At 39.6% G+C, this 24,458-nt stretch overlaps 2 protein-coding genes and 1 long non-coding RNA gene across 3 annotated transcripts in view; 1 reads left to right on the top strand and 2 right to left on the bottom strand.

Annotated features, from left to right (window-relative positions):
• The window catches only part of LOC109202267 (uncharacterized), a 712,495-nt gene that overhangs the window by 33,967 nt on the left and 654,070 nt on the right, over positions 1–24,458 (bottom strand). The window lies entirely within an intron of this gene.
• On the top strand, positions 5,298–14,206 carry LOC100692477 (metacaspase-1). The gene is made up of 4 exons (XM_003454553.5): positions 5,298–5,394; positions 7,279–7,424; positions 11,704–11,943; positions 12,247–14,206. The coding sequence occupies exons 2-4, from the start codon at positions 7,325–7,327 to the stop codon at positions 12,414–12,416; spliced, it is 510 nt and encodes a 169-aa protein (XP_003454601.1). The 5' UTR covers positions 5,298–5,394; positions 7,279–7,324; the 3' UTR covers positions 12,417–14,206.
• LOC112846911 (protein shisa-4-like) lies at positions 16,374–22,031 on the bottom strand. Its single transcript, XM_025907260.1, has 5 exons — positions 21,825–22,031; positions 20,699–20,864; positions 19,083–19,225; positions 17,059–17,277; positions 16,374–16,575 (listed from the first exon to the last, which is right to left on the bottom strand). Exons 1-5 carry the CDS (start codon positions 21,889–21,891, stop codon positions 16,463–16,465), a joined length of 708 nt encoding a protein of 235 aa, XP_025763045.1. The 5' UTR covers positions 21,892–22,031; the 3' UTR covers positions 16,374–16,462.

The raw sequence follows: 24,458 nt of genomic DNA, 5'->3' as shown, positions 1-24,458 counted from the left end.
ACCGCCATCATATGAGGAAACAAGTTAGTTTGGATTTTGATCAACCCTGTATTTAACAAAAACTATGAAAACAATATATTTATTAGATTAAACAGGTCAAAACAGGCTTTGAAAACCAAAACTGTGGCTCTCTGGAAATCTTCTGCTGTTAAGGTTCCAATTGCTGCTGTATAATATTTATTTTTACACTACAGAACTGCATTTGTTGGTAATATGAAATTTTTTGGTCTGGTTATGGTCTCACGCTAAGTTGCCTTTCTGTTTCCAGCTGGTCCTGCCTACCCTGTACAACTGATGCCTTCCAGCGAGACAGTGTTCATCCCCAGCGATGCACTGTACCTATCAGAGGGTATTGTGCATGAGTACAACGGTCTACAGGACAGCACAGACTTCCTAACCAGCTCTGCATGCGACCCTGAATTTGTTATAAGCTAGGCTTAATAGTCATAGCGGCCCAATCAGACACAAACATGATGCAAAATATTTGGCTCAAATGGAAGTATGTTGAATGAAGATGAGACACGGCAGACTAACTTGATGTATTTTCAATTTTATTCTTTAAACCAGTTTTTAGTGGCTCAAGTTATTTAGAAAAATTTAAACATGTGGTCACTGTTTCTCACTAATTGTCTTTGGGCTTATTCCTCAAGATCTCTGCCTCTTGTCTTTACTCTCTATTGGGGACAGTACTTGACAGTCAGATTCAGTGGTCAGCAGTTAGGTGTTTCAGTGTTCATTAGAAATGCATCGATGGATGCGCATGCAAGATAAATATGAACACGTTAAAGAAGCTAAAGTCAGGCGGTTGTACAGAAAATCATTGTGAAGTTTAATAACTTTTGTTATTATTTTATTATATTCTTTTATTATATTTTTTTACATTGAAGACTTTTTCTTGAATATGGTTTGAGTTATAGATTTTAGAAAAACAATCATGAAACAGTGCATCTCTAGTATCTGTGGATATCATCTCATCGCTATCTATGAATTTACTGCAGACCTGCAAAGTGCTGTTAACCTTTTTTTCCCTGTGTATTTGTATGCATTGTCTTGTGAGTCATGCTACATGTGAATAAATTCAAAGAGTGAAAACATTTATCACTGAGGGTTTTTTCTCCATTCATGTCAGGTCAGCTGATCACTCAGGCTTCCTGAACACATACAGTTCCACTTAGTTAATACCTAAAAGTGTTTTTGACCATCAAACACAACTTTAAAATTCATCATGTCATTTTGACAAAATAAGCATCCTCTCATTTATTTTTTTAATACATGCTGTTTTCAGTGTGTAAAAGATGCGTTTACACTGTATTATTTTTATTAGGACATCACACGCTCTCCCATCGAGTGAGCTGATTTCTGGATCCAGGTAATTATTGAAATGAACTGACTGCTCCTCTGTATATAAATTTTCTCACGGATAGATGGGTGTGCAGCGGGCCTTCAGTCTCCCTTTTCTTTACATCCTGTACAGTTGACCTGTACCGTAGCCTGTGTAGTGATATTGACAACAAAAATAATTAAAAATACACTTACCCATTGGGGCACCGGAAACTGTTTACCAGTCCAGCCCTGGCTGGTAAACCAAACCGTTAATAGATCTGGCCCTAAATATTATTATGAGAGTTGTGAAAACTCGTTTTGTCGTTATTGATTTTTCTGGCGCGGAATACCTTTAAAGTAGCAAATAAATTAAATTATGATCGATTAAACTTATTATCAATATGTTTTTTTTCCTCTTATGAAATAAAAGTGTCGGAGTGTCGGTGCGGTTTAGCCAAACTTGCCGTCGAGAATTTTCAAAGTAAAAGCCATCTAAAGCGTCAAAAATTAATTGTTAACATGCCAGTTTTTACTGTCTTGTTTTTAATTTGACAATATAAATAAATAAACAGACTTCTGTGACCTCACTGTAATGGCCATATTCATAAGAAAAGACCGCGAATAAAGATGTGCTTATAGATCATGATTGTAAGTAGTCTGTGAATTGAAGAAGGCTGGCAGTGGGCCGGAATATACATTCAGTGTGGTGGCCACGTGTATGGAAGATCTACAGCAGTAGTTTCGCGTTAAGGGGTTCAGATCAGACCCTTTCCTCTAAGACGTGTTGGCTCTGGATGTGCTCCCGTCCCATCGTGTATCCGGTGAGTTTAAATATTTAACTCTGTGTAGGTGTTCTTATCAGCATCTCATCTGACTGCGTGTTTCGGCATGCAGTCTGTGATTTTGGCTTCAAACCGAAAATAAAATGTAATTTTAAAAAAAAAAACCCAAAACTTGACGGCTAATAGGACGATATCAATGAGCTTACTTAAAAAAAAACAAAAAAAACCTTCCATTAACACTCTAACATTAGTTTGTTTCAGTCACCCTTTTCTACACATCCTGTACAGTTGAACAGCACCCAGCCTCTGAAACGAAACTCGAGCTTAATTAACAACTCCATAAAGTCAACATGCTTCTGCTCTGATCTGATCTGAATTAAACAACTGCTTATTATTTTATCTGAAATAATCTGAAATTTCGAGGGTGGAAAATGCGCCTCACACGGACATTTAAATGTATCTTGTAGGAGTCAAAATCGAAAGTGAGAAAAACTTTGCTACAATCAGCGAGGCAGGTGAAGATTCAGAACAAAAGAAGTACAGCAAAGGACTTCAACAATGAGGACACTGAGCAGATACTGTCAGAACTGCCTAAAGGAGCACGCACACCCCTATATAAACTGTTACTTGATTTAAATATGACTGCTGAATTTTTGTGTATTCTCTGGTTCTGGTATGAGGCTTACTGGTTTTTAATCATACACTGGTTGCTATGCTTTGCTTCAATTTGACTTGGTGAACAATAAATCCCAACATTTTCTTCAGTTTTGTTTTCGCATTAGATAATCATTTCTTTGTTGCCTTTTCAGACTGAACACTGTTCCTGCGCATCCATTTCCTGCTACCACTGCTGTCATGAGTGAAATGAACTACGTCTTTCTCGTTGGTATCTTGTCATTCTTTATCAGCTTCTGCAGCTACTTGTGCAGGAGCGCTGACAATGAAGAAGAGAGTAAGTACTCCATCACCACTAATAGGTGATACTTATAGCTGTACTCCTTCATTTCATATACAACGACCAAAGCTATAAATAACTCATGAATACAACATTTCTCATCTCTTGTTACTTGTATGCTTACAGCTGAGGTGGCTACCGCTACTCACACCTCTCATTGCCACCAGAGAGCGTCCTCCCAGCCAACACCAGCTCAGCCTGGTGACGCAGCTGAGCTCATGACCACATCACCAAGCCATGAACAGCCATTCCCACAAAAACCACCACCATCGTATGAGGAAACAAGTTAGTGTGTCCAAAATATATTAGTATGGATAAGTGAAATATTGATTTCAGCTTTTCTACAGGCATCCAGAAACTCCAAATGATAAACTGTGTTGTGTTCAGTCTGTTGACTCACTGCAGAGCAGAGACACTTGAGTGCAACGCAGTGTAATCAGTGTCCTACCGAACACCAGAGACAGAAATAATGAAAAAGAAGCATGACACAAATTAGAGCAAAACTCAACATGTTTTTGAATATGACTGAATCTAAATTAGGACAACTTCTCTTTAAATTAAAGATAATAACTCTTAAAATGAATGCATGAAGTTAATTTGTTACTTTAAGAGTGGTGCATTCTCAAATAGATCTGCAAATTACTGAACAAAGATTAAGAGTTGCACAAAAGCACACTGACCTACAGTAACAACACCTTATATTAAGTTTGCAGACTAAGACACAATATTGTAGTTTCTTTCTCTTCAGAATATTTGTCATCTAATGCTAAGGTTCACATTGCTGCTGTGTAATATTTTACTTATTCTTGCTATTAAATTTATTTTTGGTGTGACTGTGGTCTCACGCTAAGTTCTCTTTCTTTTTCCAGTTGGTGCACTCCACCTGATGCCTTCCAGCCAGACTGTGTTCATCCCCAGCGATCCACTGTACCCTTCAGAGGGTATTGTGCATGAGTACAACGGTCTACTGGATAGCACCGACTTCCTAACCAGCTCTGCATGCGACCCTGAGTTTGTTCTATAGGCTTAATAGTCACAGTGCCCCAACCAGCCACATAAACGATGCAACGTATTTGGCTCAAATGGAAGAATTGGAATGAAGATGAGAAACTGCAGAGTAACTTGGTTCATGTGTTTTAGTGGCTAAAGGTAGAAATGCTGGGACAGTAAAGCTGCATCAGTGAGAACAATAGCACTTGTTTTTGTTTGTTAAGGTAAAGTATCTCAGGTGGTTTTACAGCAACTTCTTTTCAGTTAATTATTTGTATCTCCTTCCAGTAGCAGAGCACTTTATTTTCAGTTGTTTAAGTGAGAATAAAGATCGTGTAACTTACTGCAGTTTGGGAAGGATTGTGAAGTTTAATAACGTCTTTTATTATTTTGTTATATTCTTTTATTATGAAAATGAATTTTTTCATTGAAGAAAAGTTGTTTTTTTTCTTGTGGTGTCAATTATAGTTCCTAGAAAAACATTTGGAGTGCCTTGAACCTTTTCCCCCCTTTGTATTTGTGTGAATTACCTTCTAAGTCTGTTGGGAACAAAGAGTGAAACATTTATCACTGAGGGTTTATTCTGGATTCTTTTTCCTTAAAACCTTAAGTTGTTTTTCACCTACCAGCACATATAAAAACAGATTGACTGAGCTCCCTCATTGGGTGTGCTCAGTTCTGTAATTTACCCTGTTGTGTGATTATTGAAATGAACTGACTACGTCTTTCATTTACAACCCCTCCCCCCAAATAATTTTCCGCTCACGTTTAGCATTTTTGAGAATTTACCCTGAGGCTCTTTGGTTAAACCAGAGGGCTTTGCACTAATAAATCAGCTGTGACAACTCATTTTGTCTTTGTCTTGAATATCCTTAAAGTGAAAATTTAATTGACCTGTTAAGATTACTATGATTTCTTTCTTTCTTTCTTTCTTTCTTTCTTTCTTTCCTCACTTGAAATAGAAGTGGCCCAATGTCGCTCCGGTGCGCTGAAGAGTATTTTCAAAATAAAAGCCGATTAGTAATCGATTAGTAGCCTACCAATTCTTACTGTCTTGTTTTCAGTAATAATTCTAATTATTATTATCGCATTAAAGATAAAAATGAAATAAATACCGACGTCCTGCCCCCAGTGACCTCACTGTTGTTCATAAGTACAGACCGTGTATAAAGACGTACTTATAGATCATGAATAGGAATAATCTGTGAATGAAAAAAGTGGGTTGGAACATTAACTGAGTGAGGTGGCACATATAGAAGATCTTTGCAGCAGTAGTTCCTGATCAGACTTCTCTAAAACTGTCATTGTTGGCTCTGTGTGTGATCCTGTCCCCTTGTGTTACCGGTAAGTTTGATCATTTAAATTTGTAAATACTTGTTGTTCTTGTCAGCATCAGCTCATTTGACCGCGTGTCTCGGCATGCAGTCTGTGATGTTGGCTTCAAACCGAAAATAAAAGCTGTCCGTTATTAGTGCGATGGCAGTGAGGTTATTTTTTTTTAACGTTACCGTTTGTGCAGTGCAGTTCAGCAGCGCTCAGAACCACAGCCTCTGAAACGGAACTCAAGTTTAATCAACAACCTCTTAAAACCAACGCTGAGCAGTGAATTGTCATAACTAATAACTAATTCTTTTATATGATATTTCCATCTCCTGTCCGTTGAATATGTTTTTTATTTCTATAGAATGAGCACTTTGCCAAGTTGAACAAGAATAATAAACAGCAACTTTGTTTATTTTTCTATTTTATCCTGCAATCGATAATAAATCATCTTTAAGATAGTTGCGTAAGGTCAATAATTTCTCTTTTAAATGGTTCCCTTTCCCCCCTTTTCTCTATGTGCAATCACAGCAGAGTAATAGTGATGTATGTGTGCGCATGTGTGTTGTAAACCCCGACTGGTGTTGAGAAACAGGACGTGAAACCTGAAGTCCACCTAAAGCTTGCACCACAGCTGTTGTTGTTGTTGTTTATTTGTTTGTTTGTTCGATTGTTTCCCACATTATCGCTATTGTCTCTACATACCTGCTGGAAGATTGACAGGGTTCCTCCTGGCCTTGACATGACTTAAGATACTTTTTTTTTTCTTTTTTCTTTTATTTGTTCATTTCAGGCACAACAAAATACATATATTGAACATAAAGTGCACAAGACAAAAAACAAAAATTACCTGAAAAGGAGTGGGACGAAGAAAACTTATTAAATCCCACCCCTATACTCACTCATCAACAAAAAAAACAATAAGCTTCCCGCAGCTACGCCCATCGTTGCAAACCAAACAAACCCATCAACAGCCCCGGGCACATGCAAGCATCTCAACCGCAGCTCGCAAACAACAAATAGAACCTTCATAACAGAATACAGAATATATTAATTACAAATTGCGTTACCACAGGTAACAGGCAATAATAATTACATAGTAACAAACACACATACATATACATACATACATACATATCTACACACACATGTACATATATGTACATACGCACACACTTTTTTTTTTTTTTTTTTGAATCCATACCAGCAATGGTAAGAGAACAGACATTACAGAGCACACTAAAACCATGATTGATTATACTGTTACCAGACCAACTGTTTGTAGAGGAATTTAAATCTATGAATATTTTTGCATTGTTTCAGTTGTAAACTCAGACTGTTCCAGATTTTCACACCACATACAGACACACAAAAACCTTTACGGGTTGTTCGAGTTCTGGGTAATTTGAATTCTCCGAAGCCTCTCACATTATAAACCCTTTCTCGAATGAAAATTTAAACTAAATTGAATTTAGTTTCTTGTATCCAAGTCCAGGTTGTGCTATTTCAACTATTGTCATTCCATTGTGCTTGGAAGTACTGAAAATTGCACACTGTTATTCTCCAGGCCACTAAAGGGGGCCTCCATAAACGTCAGGGGGGAAAAAAGTGCCCTTCCCAGTAATATTTAAAGGTATCTTGTAGGAGTCAAAATGGAAAGTGAGAAAAAACTATGCGACAGTCAGCGAGGCAAGACTCAAAACAAAAGTATAAGGAGTACAAGACTTCAACTTTCAGGATATTAAGCAGATCTTGTCAGAAGATCCTACAGGACTGAACTGAGGAAGGAGCACACACTGACACCACCCCTATACAAACTGTTAGCTGGTTAAAATACGACTCTTTTCAATGTAACATTTTCTTCTTCTGGTTAATGTTTGCATAATAATTTCTTTGTTTTCTTTTCAGGTTGAACTCCCATCATACACTTCCACTTCTCCCTGTTATTGCTGTCATGAATGACTTTAACTTAGTCTACGTTATACTCGGCATTATCTTCTGGTGCTGTTTCTTCACCTGTAGCTGTCTGTGCAGGAGCGCTGCTAATCCAAACTGTAAGTACTCTATGGCCAACAGCTGATACTTTCTTTTGTGTGGACGTGTGTGTGGTAGGGAATTTGTTAAGCATTGATTATGCTCTGCTGTGGATGTTAACATGGATGGCTGGAGATGCACTGAGCATTGTGATGTAAAGTCTCTGCGAACAGGTCTGCGCTGTCATAAAAACAAACGTAGGCATGCCAGTGTGTACCTGAACCATCGCACTCAGTTGCATCAGAGAGCAACTTGGGGTCTTTCCAAACCCCCAATCTTCCTTAAGGTTGAGTCCCTCAAATTTTCCTTCAGGAAATCTGCTCATATAATTCAGGACCGGGCTAAGTCGAGAACTATTTCAAACCACGTCAGTTATGATCTGAAACATGTAAGGAGTCACTCAATTTTATGTTAAAGAACAGTATTTAAGCACAACAAGTGACAAGTAGTAAAGAAACCGGTACTAGTTGAATAAAAATGGCAGCCCAGTTCCTTTGAATGGAGAAATGTTCTCAGTTAGTGAATAGCACCATGTCAGAAAAAACGTGTCAAACACTAAAAAAATAAGGGAGATACTGGATTTTACCTCCTGTCAAAACTATACACAAAACTGAAATATCAGTTGCCCTCAAACGGATAAAGTTTCGCTGCAAACTCTGAGAACAAGCTCACCCTGACCCACATGAATCCTATTATTAATATATCGACAGCTTGTACGCAGGTGAAGATGTTGAGCTACGTGCTGTTGCACATTTGTAGGTCACCTGCATGAGAACATGGTTGAAACGCTACCTTTGAAGTCTGTTGGGCCACCCACCACATGACTTTCATTACTGCAGAGGTTTCCTCCGACAAGAAACACAAGAACTGAGACACAGAGCACAAACTGATCTAACGTGTCAAAATCACAGCATCATACGCAGGGTAATAACATACATATAGAGGATTTGCTAACTTTTGTGAGCTGTGAAGTTCCACATTTGACATTAAGGTTTTTTTGGCTAAACTTTTGCTTTTTCAGTGACCTCTTATGGTGCTTCAAAACAGCTGTGTGGGTGCAGCAGCAGTTTGTTGTGCGTGTCTATTTTTTTCCCTTCTTTTGTTAAATGTCATGAAAATACCACAACCAATAATTCAGTTCATCATACACTTATTTCATACCTATAAGACACAGATTGGAAACTGCAGTTTATATCTGCATATATCTGTATTCACCACACTCAGTAATTGCTGAAAGTCATCCTGAAGAATTTCACTATTTTCTCTCAAATTCTGAAAAATTCTGAATAAAATTCAGAAGTAAACTAACATTAGATGATTTTTTTTTAAAAGAAATGGAAATTTGTGATTTGTGGTTGTTTTCATTAGGAAGTAAATTGCCAGAGACTGTGTGGGGAAATTGGAACCAGTGTTGACTTCAGTATCTCCACTGACAGCAACAAAACGACAGAACATTTTCACTTTGGTTTATTAAAATACCCACTGAACTAGCATTGTTGCTGCACTCACTATTAACCCTCCATAGTGAGCTTTGTTTATTTTTCCCAGAATATAAATAAACATTACAGGTGTGAACACACCGTGTGCTGTGTATACTTGTGGTTTCTGCTGTTTCTCTTTGAATGCTCCTGCAAATGTATTGTGGTCAGTGCAAAGGATGTACAGCTCTGCCTCTGAGCAGCAGACGTTCCAGTTTGTCTTGAGCATCTTGTTTCTTCTGCCCTGCTGCTAAACTTTTGCTGTTCATTCTTTAAGATAACACATAAGAGTTGATCTTAGTCGATATTTATGTGTAGAAGTCCATCAGTAAACAAGGCTATTTAAAGATCTTCACAGCTTTAGAACATAACAAAATGTGATGAATTCTTATTTGTTATGAGCTTTTCTAAATGTTTGCTTCACACATTAATATATTTGTAACCTTGAAACTCTTAACTTTCTTAACTAGGCAATATCAGATAAATGTTATTTACAGGAAGTGGTTGTGATGACTGACGTTGTGTTGAAAACGACCTCTTTTCCCACCAGTTTTTTGTTTTCTTGGTTCATGCTTTGATTTTCACTGTACTTACACACAGATGAATTCACATTTTGAGTATGATAATAAAAAATCCCTAGTGTTTCTCTGATTCTCTACACACTTAACCCTTACATGATGTTCTCAATATATGTCTTCATTATATGAATTCCCTCCTAATAAGTGTATGCAATACATTTTGAACTGTAGCTCAATTCATAAGGTCTAAATAGCCTATTTGACATGAATATATAAATGATTAATCCTTAATTTATGCTTCAGAGAGCTTATTTAGATTGTGAAAATTCAAATGGGTTTGTTTTGTCTGTAAGCGTCAGGAACTGATATTCCATGTTAACTAACATATTTTTCGGCTTTAAATTAAAATACGCAATCCTATACCAGTCTACATACTTCAAAACTACATAATCATAAAGACAAAAAAAGACATTTGTTTGTGCAGGATCTCAGTCATCCAGGTCACAGTAGTCTAAGGGGCTTGAAAAGAAAGTTTTCCAAACTGTTTTGTGAAGACGTTTCACCTCTCATCCAAGAGGATTCTTCAGTTCTAAAACCAAAAGGTGGAGAGTACAGGTAACTCTGGTGGGGGTGGCCCTCAGGACGGTTGTTGACCCACTATTACTCATGTGCTTCATCACATGAGCAAAGGTGTAAGAAAGGTTTGCGTCATTATCACCGAGGTTTCGGGTGAAAGCACTATGAGACCATGCCTCACCCTGTCATGTGGTTTATTGAGGTCACCTGATGCACGATGTCATGGTTGAAGCGCCTGGGAAGGGATGTCAAAACTGCATTGCGGGTGGGAGAGTTTGGTTTTGTAAGCCACCCACTCTGTTCAAAGACGGTCGTTCACAGCGGACGTGGATGGCCTCTTTCACTCGTCTTTCAAACCATCTGTCTTCTCTGTGCATCATGTCAACACTGGCATCCTCAAAAGAGTGACCTTTGACCTTTAGATGCAGAGTCTTGTCTTGTTGAGGTGTCTCTTTTATTTTGTGCCATGCATTTATGCAGTGGTTGTTTGGTTTCTCCAGTGTGGAGCTCTGAGCACTCCTCGCTGCACTGCACAGCATACACTATGTTGTTTAGCTTGTGTTTTGGAGTCTTGCCCTTGGGATGAATCTGTTTTTGTCTGAGGGTGAGGCTTGATTTGAAGTGCACTGGGATGTCATGCTTGCAGTTTCTCTGATAAACCTGCTACATAAGGAATGACAGTGTTGTTCTGTTTGTAATGTGATTATTCTCTGTTGTTATAACCACACGTTTTAAGAGCTTTCCGTACCCATGTGTTTCTTTTCTTTCCCTTCTGGCTTAGAGGGAACCTTTTCTGCCCGGTGTTGCAGGGTCCTGATTACCCTGAGTTTGTGTTTCAGAGGGTGGTGGGAATCAAAAAAGAAGGTTCTGAGTTGGTTTAAAACATATAACAAAGTAAATACTGCCGGGTCATTAACCATTTATCCATAAGTTATCTCTTTCACATCCAAGTTGTTTAGGAAGTCCAAAAAGATTCCCAGGCCTTTTGAAATATTTTTGTTCATCCTTTAATACATGTTATTTACTCCAGTGGGAGAAGTGGCATCATTTGTCTCATTAAGTGCATAACACTTGATCTGTGAGTGCTTTTTCCAAAACAATGCTGTTGTCTTTCTGACATTAAACAACGGGAGTTCCTTTATGTTTGTTGATTTTTCATATATTTGTGTCCTCCTGGATACAAAAAGAAAGAATAGCGGGATTTCTTTTGAGATAATTCTGTCCCCTCCCAGTGGCCTTTTCCCCAAATTTTTCAATCTTTGACGCTGCCAAACATGGTAAAGCTAGCATGTATTTGCTGTATACGTCTGAAAAATTATATTATGAGGATTTAACCTGACAGGAGTTGAATATGTTTACATTAATCATTTATAATTTATTAATCTGAGGGCTGTATTCATAGTTAAAACACGAGTCAGAGCACAAGCTGAGATTTCTGTTTCCTTGACCTTTGCTCCATGCATTTAACTCCTAATGTGTACAAGAAGAACTGGATATAAACAGATTTTGAAACATAAACAGGATATAAAATTGGTAGAATTGTAAACAGTCTTTGTCATCTTTATTTCTGTGAGTGTTGAAGAATATTTATGGAAGCAATTTTTTCCCCGTCACACCTGAATAATTCAGCTCCTAGCTGTACTTCTCCACTTCACATAAAACAACCAAAGCTATAAGTAACTTAGAAGTGCCACATTTCTCATGTATTGTTATTTGTTTGCTTACAGCTGAGGTGGCTAATGCTACCCAAACCTTGGTCACCACCACGCCTCAGCAGTACCCACAGCGGTACCCTCAGTACCCAATTACAATACCTGGGCCCTCACAGTCCTATCAGAGAGTCCCCTACCAGGCAGTACCAGGGTACCCTGGTTACCCAGCTATGCCTGGCAATCCAGCTGTGCCCATGACCACACCACTCAACCATGAACAGCCATTAACACCACCACCATCGTATCAGGACGCAAGTGAGTGTGGTTTTGAACGCTATATTTGATAGCCTATCTATCTTATTATTTATTATTTATGATTTATTATTATTCTAAGCAATCAGTTTGTTGAATGCAGGGCTTACACAGTTCTTGCAGAAATGCACTGCACACCAACCTTGAGTAAATGATGTCAAAGGTCTGCAGAGTTATTTTGCATTTTCTGCTCTTCTGAATAACTGTAATCAGACACTAGAGTGGACAATACTGCTAGATAATATTGATTCTTATATTACAGATCTTAAAACATTTTCAATCTCATGCCATCTTCTCTGTTTCCAGTTGGTCCCGCCTATCCTCTGCAACCAATTAACCAATCTTCCAGCCAGCCAGAGTACCATTCGAAGCCTCCAGCCCAGCCGCAGCCCAATGCTCTAACTGACAGCTCAGACTTCCTCGCCAGCTCGGCACACAACCAGGAATTTGTTCTACCCTATAGGCTGGATACTTAGTGTATCAATCAGACACAAAAACGCTGCAACATTTTCAAATTTGGCTCAATTGGGAGTATGTGCTTTGAATGAAGAAGAAGGAACTCCAGAATAACTTGCTTCTTTTATTTTGATGGCTACATGTGGGAATGTTAGGACAGTAATGGTGCACCAGCTGTGTTCAACAGTTTAAAACATATTTTTGGATATGTGTGCGAAATGTAGTAAGCATATACACTACAAACTGCAGTCATTTTGTTATTGTTGTTGTTTTTTTCTAAACAGTTTTCAATGGCTCTATCTTGGGTATTTTGGTAAATTAAACATGAGATCACCATTTCTGGATATTTTGCATAAAAAAAGCAGATTTTTGCTCATATAGCTGAAAACTAAAATGGAATTGTCAAAGAAAACTGCAAACAGTGCATCTCTAATGTCCGTGGACATCAAATCTTTGCCATCTGCCATCTTATTGCACACTCATGAAATGCTTTGAACCTTTTTTCCCCCCCTGTACTTGTGTACATTGCCTTGGAAGTCGTGTTACATGTGAAAATGTCATGTCAGTTGACCACCTGTGTTTAATTCATTATTTAATTCACCTGTGTCAATTTGACAAACTAAGCCTTTTACACAGGGAAAGTTGTTGTGTGTTACGTTTTTTGTGTTCACATGGACAGAAGACTTCCCTGCTAAGGTTTTTTTTTTTGCCCCATCTTATAGCCTCATTTCCAAAATGGTTGGAAACGCTGTGCAAAGTGTAAACAAATACTGAATGCAGTGATATGCAAATAACATAAAGCTCAAATTTAAAACAGCACAAAGACTTTGAGACTTTTTTCAAGATAAATATCAAAGTTCTAACAAAAAAATAAGAATAAAAAACACACGTCGGTCAGCTTGGGCAAACACTTGATGTGAATTCATGAGCCTAATAATGGTTTTGCATTGTAGTGATTACACAGGACACAGTCTCTGTATCATTGAAGCTTGATTTTTTTTTTTTACCTAAATTTAATTTTTAATCATAGAAGTGCTTCAGTAAACATGTGACGGGACTTAGCCGGCTACAAATAAAGACAGGTCATTTTCAAACTCCCAGAATATATTGAGGTTGAACTTGCAGTTTGGGGGTCCTCTAGTGGCTGTGGCAGCTCTATGCAACTGCATAGTCCACATATAAAGAAAGGAATGATCCTGGAGTTCACTGTATTTAAATGGTCTCCACAGTCACCAGATCTCCACCCAACAGAAGACCTTTGGGATGAATTTGTAGCAACTGTGTGACGCTATCGTGTCAATATGGCCAAAATCTCAGAGGAATGCAGCACCTTGCTGAATCGGTGCCAAGTCTGTTTAAAAATGGGCGGTGAGTGTGTGATCACCAGTTTCTGTTTGTGTTTCTGTGATGTTACTGAACACAGATTTAACAGATGTTGTACTGTAGCCCAATAGTCTTGGGGATATTCTACAGTATCTTGGGTGATTAAGTGATACATGAAAACATTTTGGAGAATGTGCATGGTGTGCTGTCTGATGGTGTTTGATCTGAAATTGTAAAAGCAAAATCAATGCAAAATAAAGGCATTCTTATAAATGACTACCTACAAACGCTTTTTCTCAGTAAGAAGCGTGACCAAGCTATTTTGTGCTAATGATCTTTCAAGTCATTTTCCTTTTTTTCCCTTTTTACACAAAATTACAAATGAAACAGCACATAAACAAAAGTCCTCTTGTGTAAAATTTAATAAGTTCAAACAACATCCTGTTGTAAGAACGTCAAAAATAAGGTTCATTGGCAGCATTTATTTTTTTTAAAAAAAGCACCCCAAACCATTGTGGATCATTTGAGTCAACAGCATTCATGATGACAGTTATTTACAGTTAGAAAGCAGAAAGATATATTTGGAGGCAATGTAAATTACGCACATGCTTTTGCAGGTAATGTGCCTGGAAGGCACAATGGTTTCTTGTATTTAATGTGTGCAACATACTTGTATTATTATAAAAAACAATATTCCATCCATCCATCCATCCATCTTCATCCGCTTTATCCGAGGCCGGGTCGCGGGGGCAGCAGCCTAAGCAGAGAAGCCCAGACCTCCCTCTCCCCAGCCACCTCCTCCAGCTTATCCAGGGGAACACCAAGGCGTTCCCAGGCCAGCCGAGAGATATAATCTCTCCAGCGTGTCCTGGGTCTGCCCCGGGGCCTCCTCCCGGTGGGACATGCCCAGAACACCTCACCCAGGAGGCGCCCAGGAGGCATCCTTGTCAGATGCCCGAACCACCTCAACTGGCTCCTTTCGATGTGGAGGAGCAGCGGCTCTACTCTGAGCCCCTCCCGGATGGCCGAACTTCTCACCCTATCTCTAAGGGAGAGGCCAGCCGCCCTTCGGAGGAAGCTCATTTCTGCCGCTTGTATCCGCGATGTCATTCTTTCGGTCACTACCCACAGCTCGTGGCCATAGGCGAGGGTAGGGACGTCGATTGACCGGTAAATTGAGAGCTTCGCTTTTACACTCAGCTCCCTCTTCACCACGACGGACCGGTGCAGCGTCCGCATCACTGCAGCCGCAGCACCAATCCGTCTGTCGATCTCCGGCTCCCTTCTCCCATCACTCGCGAACAAGACCCTGAGATACTTGAACTCCTCCACTTGGGGCAGGAACTCATCCCCGACCCGGAGTGGGCACTCCACCCTTTTCCAGCTGAGAACCATGGCCTCAGATTCGGAGGTGCTGATCCTCATTCCCGCTGCTTCACACTCGGCTGCGAACTGCTCCAGTGCGAGCTGGAGGCCTTCACCTGATGAAGCCAACAGAACCACATCATCCGCAAAAAGCAGAGACGAGATTCTGAGGCCACCGAAGTGAAAGCCCTCCACCACTTGGCTGCACCTAGAAATCCTGTCCATAAAAATTATGAACAGAACCGGTGACAAAGGGCAGCCCTGGCGGAGCCCATCACCCACCGGGAACGAGTCCGACTTATTGCCGGCAATGCGAACCAAACTCTTGCAACGGTTGTATAGGGATCGAATGGCCCGTAGCAATGGGCCAGACACCCCATACTCCCGCAACACCTCCCACAGGACACCCCGAGGGACACAGTCGAATGCCTTCTCCAAGTCCACAAAACACATGTAGACTGGTTGGGCAAACTCCCATGCACCCTCAAGTATCCTTGAGAGGATAAAGAGCTGGTCCAGTGTTCCGCGACCAGGACGAAAACCGCATTGTTCCTCCTGTATCCGAGGTTCGACTAACGGACGAACTCTCCTTTCCAGCACCCTGGCATAGACTTTCCCAGGGAGGCTGAGGAGTGTGATCCCCCTGTAGTTGGAACACACCCTCCGGTCTCCCTTCTTAAAGATGGGGACCACCACCCCGGTCTGCCAGTCCAGGGGTACTGCCCCTGATCTCCACGCAACATTGTAGAGGCGTGTCAACCAGGACAGCCCTACAACATCCAGAGCCTTCAGGAACTCGGGGCGGACCTCATCAACACCAGCTCTGCCACCAAGGAGTTGTTTAACTGCCTCAGTGACCTCGCCCCCGGAAATTGGCGGGTCATTCCCCTCACCCCCAGACTCTGCTTCCTCCTCGGAAGACGTGTCAGTGGGATTAAGGAGGTCCTCGAAGTATTCCTTCCACCGCCTGACAATTTTCTCAGTCGACGTCAGCAGCGCTCCGCCAGCACTATACACAGTGCAGGTAGAGCACCGCTTTCCCCTCCTGAGACGCCTGACGGTTTGCCAGAATCTCTTCGAGGCAGTCCGAAAGTCTTTTTCCATGGCCTCTCCGAACTCCTCCCACACCCGAGTTTTTGCTTCAGCCACTGCCCAAGCCGCATTCCGCTTGGCCTGTCGATACCTGTCGGCTGCCTCCGGAGTCCCACAGGCTAACCAAGCCCGATAGGACTCCTTCTTCAGCCTGGTGGCTCCCTTCACCTCTGGTGTCCACCATTTGGTTCGGGGATTACCACCACGGCAGGCACCAACCACCTTGCGGCCGCAGCTCAATGCAGCAGCTTCGGCGATGGAGACGCTGAACATGGTCCATTCGGACTCAATGTCCCCAGTCTCCCTCGGAATGCTGTTGAAGCAGAGGGTACGCCGGCTGTCCGTGGGTGAATTCAACCTGGCTGTAAGGTATCGGCTGTGAACTGTAGGCAGGACCGACTGGAAACAGAAAGTGAACTAAGCTTGAGAACAAACATACTGAAAATGCTTTGACACACCTGCACAAACAACAACTGCAATTCTGCAACACAAGAATAAATATGACGCAGCAGCATTTCCACCCTATTATCTTATTACAAATATTTTGAAAAAATAAAATATACAAAATATATTTGTGATATCTGCAAATCAAATGCTTTTTTGTTTCTAGAGAGTGGCATGTGTAATAAGTCATCTTATCCTATAACCTCTGTTTCCTACAGAAAGCTACAACCCTAAAATATCTTTTTATTTTGGACATTTATGCTAAGGCATTTATGAGTGGTTTGAACTCAAAATCCAATATTTCTTCTTTTTCTTTTCTTTTCTTTTCTTTTTTCTGCATTTTTGGTGCTTTGTCAGGGTGCTTCCATTAGTATTTACACAGACGCACAGTTTTTATAGTTTTTGTTAAACAAGATGATGATCAAAAACTCCACTCACTTGCTTCCAGATACAGTGGTGGTGGTCCCGGTGGGAATGCCTGCCCATGATAGGGCGATGTGGGCATGGGCTGAGCTGGGTAACCATACTGAGCTGCAAAGCCAGGCTGAAGAGTTGCTGACTGGTAGGGCACTCCCTGGGAGGGCCCAGGTAATGCAATCGGCTGCTGGGGGTACTGCTGAGGAGTGGTGGTGACCACTGTAGTGTGGGTATTGTCGGCTACCACAAGTACAAGAAAACAGAAAATGTAGAAACATGTCACCTGTTATCCAAAAAGCTTTCAATGTGTATTATCATTTATAAGTAATATTTTCGGGAAGAAAGACTGAATACCAATTAAAAAACATACAGCAGCAAATGGTGCTATTTTGACTAATTGCATCAGTTGAGTCATTTATCATCATCTCCTTGAGGTTTGCATCAAAGAAATTAAAAATGGCATGGTGTGTTCATGAAATACACAGAGATTCATACTTTTTGAAGAAAATCATCCATTAACCATCATTATACTCAGAGTGTAAACCCATCTCTGTGAAACTACAGTGAAAATTATCAACCCAACCACACTAGATTTGAAATAACAGAAACGATCGTCTGGGAAGACAGACAGTACTCAACAGGATCGGTTTTTTGCTGGCTGTGGTCTTGAGATTTGAGAGAAGAAGAAAAAAATACGTAAGCACACACTGTTGTGGTTTAATAGAAAAACTGATAACAACCCAAAACATCCACACAGCTGTTTCGAAGCACCTTGAAGCACTCAAAGCAGAGCGAAATGTCAAGTAACGACACGGCCCTTAAAGTGAAACGAACAAAGCAGCATCAGCGTGCGTATCCCACAGGCTGATGACACGCTGAGTGGTCAACCTGTGGGTTACGCCCTCACTAAAGAAAATTACTGAAAATCAAAATGTTGTTTAACAAGCCAACCCAACACAAAGGTCAAATGAGGAATTTCACAGCTCAAATGAGTTTACCAACTCGCTGTATATTGTATTTTGAAACATTAGAACAGGTTGTGCTCGGTGTCTCAATTCCTTTGTTACAAAGTTATTAGTAAAACATTGCTGTTGCTTCATGTAGGCAGTCATTGCTGAAATGTGTCAAACAATGCAACTTGTAAGATGTCACCATAATATTAGAAGTTTCTCCCAATGCTGTGATAAGGTTTACAAGTAGAAATGAATGTAAGAAATGAATGTAGCAGAGATGAGTTTAGATGCCGTTATGGGTATCTGTAGCTCAGGGTATCTACTAACTGGAAGGTTGGGGGATCGATCCCTGGATGTCTGCATGGCAAAGTATCCTTGGCAAAGATACTGAACTCCACTTGCTTATTGTTATATCAACCAGCTGCTGTTCAAGTTGATTCAGGAGGTAAACAAAACAATCAGTGTGCTGAAATGTCTCCTGATATATAACATGAAATTTTCTATCAGTGAATGATGATTATAATGCTGTTGTCTTAGTTGTCTTTTTGATCTCTGATAGACAATGGACAGAAAATGAAGTTTCGCTAATTAAAACAATTCTTAAAAAGTCAAATGTTGTAATGTAAGCACTTTTTTTTTAGGTTTTATCTGATCTTTTAGCCACTAAATATTAATAAAATGAGGAGCCGCGTCAACAAATCGATATCTGAAAATCAATAAATCTCAGAAAAAAGTCAAATTTGAGACCCTGAAACATTCTAAACAACAAGGCAGTCAAACTTGTACAAAATAACAGCCTGCAACTCTATATTTAAGGCCTTGATTATCCTTCCCGTGTCTGCCAGGCCCTTTGGATCTGACGTACACCATCTGATGTAAATTTCATCATCAGACAGTGAGCACGAGGGTCCATGTGGACATCCATGTGCCTGTCAGTTTTCTATGACTGCACAGACTTGTCTGCAGAGACTATAAACTCATCTAACACTTGGGTGACTGTTCAGTCTGAGTCCACATCAGAGTACAATACTCAGGATTTAAAGGATCACTGTAAAATAAGGAAGTATCAGTTGTTAGTGGTGGGGTACTTACGCCGTGGCTGTCGGAACCTCTTGTACAAGCAGCAGGAGGGGAAGACGCAACAGCAGATGAGCATGAAGATTAACGTAAAGACAAAGAAGACGAACACTACACCAATGGCAGCGGGTAAAGTGAGTGTGTGAACGTTGTTCAAACTGAAAAGGAAACAAAGAAGCGATTATGCAAAATCTTACACAGAAATAAAACTGTTTTGAGTCATTTGTTCACCAGTTTCTGGACTTTTAAGATCTTTCTAGAATTACAAACAATCCAAACAACCAAAGTGTGATAAAAACATATTGAAAACACTGAAGTTACAAAGAATCCAGTTACAAATGTGACTTAATTCAAACAGACAATACATGCGTATTCAACAGAGTCATATTTTAACCAAGTAACAGCTTGTATAGGGCAGTACGTGTGCGCCCTCTGACCATCAGTCCAGTCTTGACTGATCTTCTCTGCACTGCTTATACTTTTGTTTTGAATCTTCACCTGCCTGGATGCCTGTAGTATAATCTGTCTGTCTGTCTGTGCTAGCACTGCGACAGACTAGTGTCCTGCATATGGTATACCCAACCTCTCGCCCTATGACAGCTGGGATAGGCTCCAGGCCCCCTGTGCCCCTGAACTGGATAACTGAAAGCAGACGGATAATAATATTAATGATAAATTTTGAACATACACATATTTGTATGTTCAGAAATAAAAATTAATTTCTCATGAGTAGTGACCTGTATTCTTGATTTTAAAAAAAGCACTGTTTATGATGAAATAACCTCCTACTTATAATAGTATTGTTTATATTATCGTTCATTATATTAATATGAGTTAACCCATTTTTACGAACATTGTGCATGGGCCAGCCAATCCCAAGTGTGCAACCAAGTGTGATATAATTATGTTAACCAGCTAACCAGCTGCACAGACTTGTTATATTGAAAATAAATTGATATATGAAAATATAGCTGAATCTTATCTGCATTAACTAAAGTGTATACTTTTTCTATTCCTCTGTCTATTATAGTTCTAGTTTGTATTTCTTTCTTTTCCCCTAACTTTTATGGTAGTGCTCTTTAGTGGCCTGGAGAATAACAGTGTGACAACCAACCTGTAAACCAACCATTCCCACCATCTCCTGCCAACATATCACAAATTTCAGCACTTCCAAGCACTATATAAAAAAAGCCCCAATTAATAATGGTAGCACAGGTAGAACAGTTCTGGTAATCTGAAAAAGGTTGCTATATGTCTACAAGACACTGAATTTCATGTATTTTAAGTCATTTCAAGAGCAGCAGGTATCCTGTCAATCCTCCAGCAGGTATGTAGAGGAACACAGTGTATGACTGTTACCAATAATGTGGGGGGGAAAGCCTCTGGTGCAAGCTGTAGGTGGATTGCTCTTCAACGTTACACCTTTGTTGGTAATCGTGCACAGGAAGACATAACTTCCTGTTTCTTAATGGTAAAATTGGCCTAAAACAGGCACACCATCACAATGACTGTGTGCGACTGTGATTACACAAAAAAGGAAAAGAAAAAAGGGAACAGACGTCGAAAACAGAAATTGTTAACTTTACACAAGGTAGTTTTTTGTTGATTACAGAATAACATAGAAAAAATACCATCGTTCTTGCTGATCTTTATCAAACCTCATGAAAGGATTTGAACAGCAATATCTGTTGTAGCAGAAACCACAGCAAAATTCTGTAAAGCATTCCTGGGAACTCTGATAACTGGACACGGTGCTCTGAGTCCCGAACCTTTCTGAGTATCCCAAGCACTCGTCCCCTGATGAAACAGAGCAGACACGGAAAACAAAGAGAAATGAGCACATTTCAGATAATTCAATGAATTTTTAGTTAAGATAATTCACTGCTCAGTGCAGCGACATGTTGACTTTTAGGGAGTTTTTCAACTTCAGTGTAATTTCAGAGGCTGTAGTTGTGGGTGTTGTTGAACTGTACAACATTGTATAAAAAGGTTGTGTTTTCACACCCTTATTTAGGCTCAGCTCCCAGTTTGGAGCCCTTAATTATATTTATTATATTCCGCATGCGAGAAAATGCTGGGAAGACTGAGCAGCAAGACAGACACTCTAACAGAATAATGGGACAGTTTTTGTTTTTATGGGTCTACAGCATGATGACAATGTGAGATACAGTTTGAATTAAGAATTAAGGCTCTTGTGTGCGCAACAGTTTATTTATAAATTATATATATATATATATATTTTTTTATTATTTATTAAAAAAAAATCCCTCACTGAGTGTGGTTTTTGTTGTTTTGTGTTGTTATGTTATGTTTGTTTAAATGTTCAAAAATAATAAAACTTTAATTACGAAAACTTATATGTATTATATTTATACAAAATTAAACTTCCAAATGATGATTATTATAACCTTTAAAGATTTGTATTTCTTTATGCCTGCTGCTTTACATCGGATATAATGGCCTTGCCTGTACTTAATTACCTGGCAACTTGAGTTACCAGATTATAGCTTATAACATTAGAAAATACCCAGACACTGACACTGGTTAACATTCAATGTGTCCGTGTGAGTATTCCTATGTTTAAATGACTGAATTAAACAAACTATTTATTATAAGATTTAAAGCACAAAACTGCAACTTAAAACAATAATAATAACACGGTAGCGGCCTGTTTAGTACTGGTATGAAGATGACATCACACACTGATTGCCTGTGATTCATCGAATGCCATTTACAGATTAAAATAATCAAACTTACCGGATACACGAGGGGACAGGATCACATAGAGAGCCAACACAACAATACTGGACACCACTGGTGCCATGGTTACTCCCGCATCCCCAAAACCAGTAAAGGAACTGGAAATCTCCTGCGATACTCTTAGAGGAAACGTTTGATTTGAATCAACCGCTGATGTTCGGTCTGATCGTCAATACGGAACTCAGTTCATGTTCCAGCCCACTGGCAGACTTTCTTCACTCACAAAAGTTTGCATGCATCATTCACCCGTAACTGAACTGCAAAGGCGATCAAATGTCACACTGCGGCTCTTATATTGTTTTCAGCTTTCCTTTCCTTTTAAAGCACAACATTTTGGGAGGAGAGCATTTAAATGAATCATACATAAACTGAAAATTTGTGGCACGCATTTGAATGCAAAGAAAAGCATGTCTTATTTTGACTGCGAGATTTGTGATAGAGTGACTTGTTTAAGTCGCACTCCGGGATGGACTGCTTATTAAATATGTTTACGGTGGCTCAGGATTCAGAGTGGGTTGTCTACTACTCCAAAGGTTGGACCTTTTACATCTACAAGATGAAATGTCCCTGGACAAGACATGAACCCCACGTATGAATCCATCCGTCTGGGTTTGCGTGTGAGCGCTAAAATGTGTCTGTGGATACAGTTTGAAATTTTAAGAGTGCTAGGTGAGAGTAAGAAAACACAAGCTTCAGTCCATTTACAATTAATTAAACTAACTAACCTTAAAAACTGAGCTAGCTATTGTAGCAAACAATTATATGATTTAGAAGTAAAAGCGTGTAATTGACCTGTTGGTCCACTAGGGGACGTCGTGCGGACGTGATACTGGGCTGGATTTTGAAATTATTTTAGCTGGGATGTTTGTCCGCTTGCGCTGAATTGTCAGCTGAATTTGTATTAATATAATTTGTTTATTGCTGATGTGTTCATTAAACCTGTCCAGGGACTGCGGATGGAAATCAGCCATCAGCTAAATCAGGTACAATTTTCTCTTAGAAGGTTAATGTTTGTTGTACATGGTCCCTGACGAATAAAGAGGAAAATGAAATGAAAGGTATTTTTGGTAGCTATCATGTGGGTGATGAATGGATGGATGAATGTCGTTACATCTGGCACTGACTCGCTGCTGATAGCGAAAAAATTCTGAACCTGTTAGTTGAGCTCTAATCACCCTGAGAGTTGTCAGGTCCAGAAATAAAGCATGCACTTTACATTACCTGCATTCAGGTGGAGTCCAGTCCACTACTGCCACCTAGTGCCACAGCCTACAACCAGATTAAAACTCGGTCTATGACGGCGTTTTAATTCCCATTTAATACACATCTGCAACTTTCAATAATTTTCTGTTTCAACTTCTTATGTATTTCTGGCTTACATCAGTCAGAAGAAACGCAGGTATAATTATGCACACAGAGTTTTATAAATCACTGATCCTGTTATTCTTATTATGATTTTCAAATCGAAGATATTTCATAACAAAGAATACGTGTTTCAGATTGTAATAGTGTGCTTGTGTTAACAACATCACAGTCTGTTAAGATAACTTTCCAGTGTTTTTACTTTGAAAATAAATGTGAATCTTAAATGTTAAACATTAGGGGCATTTTTATGTTGCATTAGTGAAACTGCAGTCACCTGGGACAATCATCCAGTGTTTGTAAAGAACACCTGAGGAAAATATGGATGACTGAGACTTTGTTTACTGCCTGGCTCAGAGCACAGACTGTTCAGTGTCACTGTAAATGTTGGTACAAATAAAAGCTTTGAACTGTACTGATTTGCATGGATGGATGGGTGGCATTCATTTTATCGGTCATTCCCAGGCAAGGTGAGTTTAAGTAACTGCTTTAGTACACTTAAATAATACAGTCTGACATAAGTACAGGTATGAGGGTAAAACTTTAGGAAACACTGCTAAAGTCAAAATAGATCAGCAGAGGGCAGCAAAACACCGCAACCATAAATCTGAAGTGACGGTGAAAAACCTCACAGATCCAGAGGGCAGAAACAAGTGTAGATTCTTCAGAGTAAGACATTTGAAATTCTTTTTGCAATGCTATTGTTGTTGTTCTGAGTAAAGTGCTTTTTTTCCCCTCCGCATACACTTGTAGTCAGCACCAGTACAGCCACAATAGGTGATTATAAACAATGGGAATTACAGTTCTTATAAAAACTAAAGCTCATTTAAGTCTTAAAGCCTTTTTGATCACTCTTTCTTTGCCAGTATTTGGTGCTGAAATACTATGTTAAACTGAGGTTCTGAGTTTTTCACTTACAATGTATGAGAAAGAATGGCTCAGATATATACACTGCAAAATATTACATTAGAACTGTTTAAACAATGAAGCATTCAGTTGCATTAAAATGAATTCATTTTAAACAGCTGCACCTAATAAAATGGTAACAATGTGTAATGTGTTTACTGAGTTTAGCCTTGGTTTGGCACCATAGGCTTTGTCAACAACCTTTCACCCACACGCATGCAAGAACACCTGCAAAGATTACAAGACAATCTAAAATCCATTAAGGCACCAATCCAAGTTTAGTGTCACTCTTTAAATCCAGACATCACATGCAGCGAAAACCTCTAGAGCGATTAACAAGTCTTTCGAGTCGTAATCTGATTT

Source organism: Oreochromis niloticus, linkage group LG5, assembly GCF_001858045.2.
Source record: "Oreochromis niloticus isolate F11D_XX linkage group LG5, O_niloticus_UMD_NMBU, whole genome shotgun sequence".
NCBI lineage: Eukaryota > Metazoa > Chordata > Actinopteri > Cichliformes > Cichlidae > Oreochromis > Oreochromis niloticus.
Note: the sequence above shows the minus strand (reverse complement) of the source record. Positions and strands in the feature narration are given on the sequence as shown.